At 32.8% G+C, this 5654-nt stretch overlaps 1 protein-coding gene across 1 annotated transcript in view; it reads left to right on the top strand.

Annotated features, from left to right (window-relative positions):
* Positions 1-5654, top strand: part of LOC106469461 (ER membrane protein complex subunit 1-like) — a 31914-nt gene that overhangs the window by 7414 nt on the left and 18846 nt on the right. The window contains exons 6-8 of the mRNA XM_022397994.1: positions 1030-1138; positions 2987-3154; positions 4182-4250. Coding sequence (XP_022253702.1) covers positions 1030-1138; positions 2987-3154; positions 4182-4250 — 346 coding nt within the window. The remainder of the gene's footprint in view (positions 1-1029; positions 1139-2986; positions 3155-4181; positions 4251-5654) is intronic.

The following is a 5654-nucleotide window of genomic DNA, read 5'->3' as shown; positions in this document are numbered from 1 at the left end:
ATCAATGGTTTTAATACAGCCGTAGATCTACTGCTGTATTAAAACCATTGATCGTGCTGCTATTAACACTAGGTGTTCGTGGGCACCGTAGATCTACTGCTGTATTAAAACCATTGATCGTGCTGCTGTTAACACTAGTTGTTCGTGGGCCCCGTAGATCTACTGCTGTATTAAAACCATTGATCGTGCTGCTATTAACACTAGGTGTTCGTGGGCACCATAGATCTACTGCTGTATTAAAACCATTGATCGTGCTGCTATTAACACTAGGTGTTCGTGGGCACCGTAGATCTACTGCTGTGTTAAACTCAGTCTTTAGATTATTCTTCGTTCAACAGTGAATCTGGCAAAGTTATCTTTTTATTCAACATTACAGTTAGACAACTTTGAATGTTACCTTTTTTTTTTATTGTAATTTTTCACAAGCTCCATTGTTTTACCACTTTTCGAGTAGACTGTTATTGGTTCTTAGGTATCTCGGCTTGATACGCATCCTCAGAAGATATATTACTGGTTAAAGTGGTATTTTCTTTAAGGCTGGGTTATAGGATAATGATTCCTTTTTGCGTTGTTAGCCCCTCATTCATCTACGGGAAGACTGGACTATTTGCATATTTCCATTGTTTTTTCTTGTATATATATAAACAAAAGAATTTTTGAGAGAAGTTTATATCAGGAGGTAATATTGGCCGTATCTGTAGCAATACTTAAAAACTCCACAAAAGTTCAAGAAACAAAAAAAATAGTGACTAGTTTACTTTACTGTTTATCATTTTCAGAGTTCTGCAATTGTCCGTTCTGTTCTGTTTTTATTATATTGAAATATTTTAAAAAATGGGTATTTTATGTGCTAAGAGTTGTTATTGGGTATTGAATTTACTACAGTTGATAAAATATCAAATTTCCTGTCTGAAATTTATGTTCTATTAGCTTTTAAAGATAGATTTTCTAGAACTAGTTGCCATTAGATGAGATTTTAAATTAAGGTAGTTTAGTAAAGTACGACATTTTTGTGTGTGTACATTCAAGCTGTGAATTTGTAAGCCACAAGCATCTGGCATGCGTTGAACCCGTCACAAGAACTGTACACGTCATCTTGATTGAGGAAGGAGGTTATTCATCATCAGCCTCACTGACTGTAAGTAATTACTTTCCACACTTGTGTATATATGTGTGTTTGTTTTCCATTTACTGACTGTAAGTAATTACTTTCCACACTTGTGTATATATGTGTGTGTGTTTTCCCATATACTGACTGTAAGTAATTGCTTTCCACACTTGTGTATATATGTGTGTTTTCCAATTTACTGACTGTAAGTAATTACTTTCCACACTTGTGTATATATGTGTGTTTTCCCATGTACTGAATGTAAGTAATTACTTTCCACACTTGTATATATGTGTGTTTTCCCATTTACTGACCGTAAGTAATTGCTTTCCACACTTGTATATATGTGTGTTTTCCCATGTACTGACTGTAAGTAATTACTTTCCACACTTGTATATATGTGTGTTTTCCCATGTACTGACTGTAATTACTTTCCACACTTGTGTATATGTGTGTTTCCCCATTTACTGACTGTAAGTAATTACTTTCCACACTTGTATATATATATGTGTTTTCCCATTTACTGACTGTAAGTAATTACTTTTCACACTTGTGTATATATATGTGTTTTCCCATTTACTGACTGTAAGTAATTACTTTCCACACTTGTGTATATATGTGTGTGTTTTCCCATTTACTAACTGTAAGTAATTACTTTCCATACTTGTGTATATATGTGTTTTCCCATTTACTGACTGTAGGTAATTACTTTCCACACTTGTATATATATGTGTGTTTTCCCATTTCCTCTCCTCAAGATTGAAACAGTAAATATCTAGTAACAGATAGGCAGTTGCGTTTTATTTTAATTCGTCCTTAAAAAAAAAATAGCCACTCTTGAACAATTGGTGAAACTGAATTTTATCAAAACGTGTCTTGATTTCAATGATACAGATAATAAATTTTATTCTGGGCTGTAATTAATCAAACATGAGTAAAATCATACACTTATCTTTTCTTGTTTTGTATCCAACTTACAAACTTTACTTTAAAGGAAAGTTTAAAGATGGGACAAGATGTTTCAAAAATCGTGGGTTGTGGTCATTGATCTTCACAATATTCTGTCCACTGACACACCTTTTTATTCAAATTACTAACCTCATATTGTTGAACGTGAGAGAGTTAAAAAAGCAATAATGGTTTGTCAGAAAAACAAAATGATTTTATTATACAGTATATTATGGTTTTAAAACACTATATCCAATCCTGAATAAAACTTTAGGTGAAATATGAGGTTTTCTTTATAATCACCATATTTTCTATGTGCATGTTGGATTTTCCTGCCAGCTCCAGAGCTGGTCACAAATTTCTGTAAGGAAAATAAAGTACGATTTGGATTGTTTTATCCGTAACTGAGCCTAGAGGTAGGACGTTATTATAGTTTATTTCTTTGAAGAGATCCAGTTGCCATATGGAGTGTAGAAATCCAGTTGAATGCTGTGAAGGAATATAGGATCTGTAACATGTTTAGTAAGAGTCTGGAAAGGGCCAGGCTCGGTTTAGTAGTTAATGTTTTTGATTGTGAATCTGATGATTCGTGGTTTGCACCCCCATTACCACAGAAATGAACTCTGCGATTTGAAGTTATAGATGCACTATAGGAGTGACAGTCAATTCCAATTATTTGGTGAGGCAAGCGATGGAGGTGGGTGCTGTTGACTAGCTGCCTTATCTCTAGTCTGTCATTTTAAAATTACGATTGGTTATTCAGATAACCCTTGTGTATGAAAATTCTACAGAACTAACTAGATTTTCTGTAAAAATAGCAAAGAATAAAAGTTTCGGTAGTTTATTACGCCTGTGACAGTAATATTTTAGTCATTCTAAAATGTGAAATAAGTTGTTTTAAAGTTAAACATTTTCTTATTATTATTCTAGTCGCTGGGTCTCAAAAGTTCGGATATAACAACAGAACTTAAGATAAAACCAGTTGCTAACCAAGAAGCTGTGGAACATCCCCTTTTTGTTGTTGAGTTAGGAAACAACGGCTTAGCCTTGCTTCAACTACAGTCGGCTACCGTGAAGATGGTTAGGGTGTTCCCAGGAGTAAGTTGTCGTTAATGTTTTCAAATATATATCAAGTATATTCCTTATTCAGTTACGATAGCCTTCGTTCAATAAGTACAGAAACAAGTTTGTTTTTACGTCACTGAAAAACTGTTGAACTACGTAGTCTGTCAGTTTTTACAAATGAATATTGAACAGAGATTAAGATAAGTTCCTAACAGTTCATGTACACGTGTTGAAATTTAAGATTTTAAAGATTAATTTATATGTAAAAAAAAATATATATATATTATGTAATTAAATTGGCATTTTTTATTGTGTTAAACAGATTTTGCGAAGACTAAATCTGAATTATTGTCATAATTTGGTTTTCATCTCTAACCTTTGGTTATCAGAAAGCTTCACTATTACTGTTTGATGAAAAAAAAAAGTCATTAGAAAATTTGATATATATATAAGTGATTGAATACAAAGGTCTGTATTTAATGCAGAGAATAATAAATTCTTGTTTTCTCCTAGTCTAGACACTTGGCACATACTGGGATTTTTTTCAATACAGGATTCTGTTTTTTGATATCAAATATCACGGATTATGTACTGAAAAAAAGGGTCTGATATTAAGGAAAATTTGAAATTACCTCTTAATGATATGATCTGGGCTTGATTTACAAGGAGAGGGTTAAACCCCCTGCCTAAAATGTACAATCCCCCCCATATGTTGTACTGTTTTGCAGTTGGGGGAGAGTCAAGTTTCTTCACAGCTACTCAGAAAATGGGCTTGAAAACAAGCCCCCCCCCCCCAAAAAAAAAACTATTTAACTTTCACCCTAGCTGTAAATGTTACCTTCCTTATTCATAACATAATTTTATCATTAAAAACACAAACTTATGCCAAAGAAACTGGTGATCAATGAGACTGATGATAAAGTATCTACACGTAAATTTTTTTTTTACTTTCGTAACATTATCCAATGCATTATGTTGGTACAACTTTTGTACAGACTATGATAAGTTACGTGTAAACTGTCAACTGTTCGAGGTAACAAGTCCAGATGTTCCTCTATAGGTAGCTGATCTTTCTACGGCATGGTTTGATGGACAGCTTTATCTTTTTGTGCTTCTTCCGAAAGACGAGGTGAGTGTTTAGCACTGTTTGAAAAGCTAAAAGGTTTTGAATCGATTGTAGTTAAATTACTAGTAGATACTAATGATGACTAATGCTCCTAATAAAAGAAACACATTAAAATAAAATAAAAAAACATGTTTCTGTGCTAGCCTTTAGAATATTGATTTTATGACACTTTTTCCTGTATCTATGAATCGGACATCAGAAGGAACAGAATTAAATCAGATATTACTTGAGCAAGGAATTATTTTAACCATTTAAGTTAAAAGTCTAATTCAAAGGGAAAGATAACTTTAGAAACTTGATTAATGATATTTAAATTTAGGGCAATAGTGATATTTGAAGTAATCTATTTTGTTGGCGTTTGATGAATTAGGTCAGCAGTAAGATTTAGGGCAGTAGTGGTATTTGAAGTAATCTACTTTGTTAACGTTTGATGAATTAAGTCAGCATTAAGGTTTAGGGCAGTAGTGATATTTGAAGTAATCTATTTTGTTAGTGTTTGATGAATTAGGTCAGCAGTAAGATTTAGGGCAATAGTGATATTTGAAGTAATCTACTTTGTTAACGTTTGATGAATTAAGTCAGCAGTAAGATTTAGGGCAGTAGTGGTATTTGAAGTAATCTACTTTGTTAGCGTTTGATGAATTAGGTCAGCAGTAACATTTAGGGTAATGGTGATATTTGAAGTAATCTATTTTGTTAGCGTTTGATGAATTAGGTCAGCAGTAAGATTTAGGGCAGTAGTGGTATTTGAAGTAATCTACTTTGTTAGCGTTTGATGAATTAAGTCAGCAGTAAGGTTTAGGGCAGTAGTGGTATTTGAAGTAATTACTTTGTTAGTGTTTGATGAATTAGGTCAGCAGTAAGATTTAGGGCAATAGTGATATTTGAAGTAATCTATTTTGTTAGTGTTTGATGAATTAAGTCAGCAGTAACATTTAGGGCAATAGTGATATTTGAAATAATCTACTTTGTTAGCGTTTGATGAATTAGGTCAGCAGTAAGATTTAGGGCAATAGTGGTATTTGAAGTAATCTACTTTGTTAGTGTTTGATGAATTAGGTCAGCAGTAATATTTAGAGCAATGGTGATATTTGAAGTAATCTACTTTGTTAACGTTTGATGAATTAAGTCAGCAGTAAGATTTAGGGCAATAGTGATATTTGAAATAATCTACTTTGTTAGCGTTTGATGAATTAGGTCAGCAGTAAGATTTAGGGCAATAGTGGTATTTGAAGTAATCTACTTTGTTAGTGTTTGATGAATTAGGTCAGCAGTAAGATTTAGGGCAATAGTGGTATTTGAAGTAATCTATTTTGTTAGTGTTTGATTGAATTAGGTCAGCAGTAAGATTTAGGGCAATAGTGGTATTTGAAGTAATCTACTTTGTTAGTCGTTTGATGAATTAGG

The sequence above is a fragment of the Limulus polyphemus genome, unplaced genomic scaffold (assembly GCF_000517525.1).
Source record: "Limulus polyphemus unplaced genomic scaffold, Limulus_polyphemus-2.1.2 Scaffold3501, whole genome shotgun sequence".
NCBI classification, from domain to species: domain Eukaryota; kingdom Metazoa; phylum Arthropoda; class Merostomata; order Xiphosura; family Limulidae; genus Limulus; species Limulus polyphemus.
This window is presented reverse-complemented; position numbering and strand designations above follow the sequence as displayed.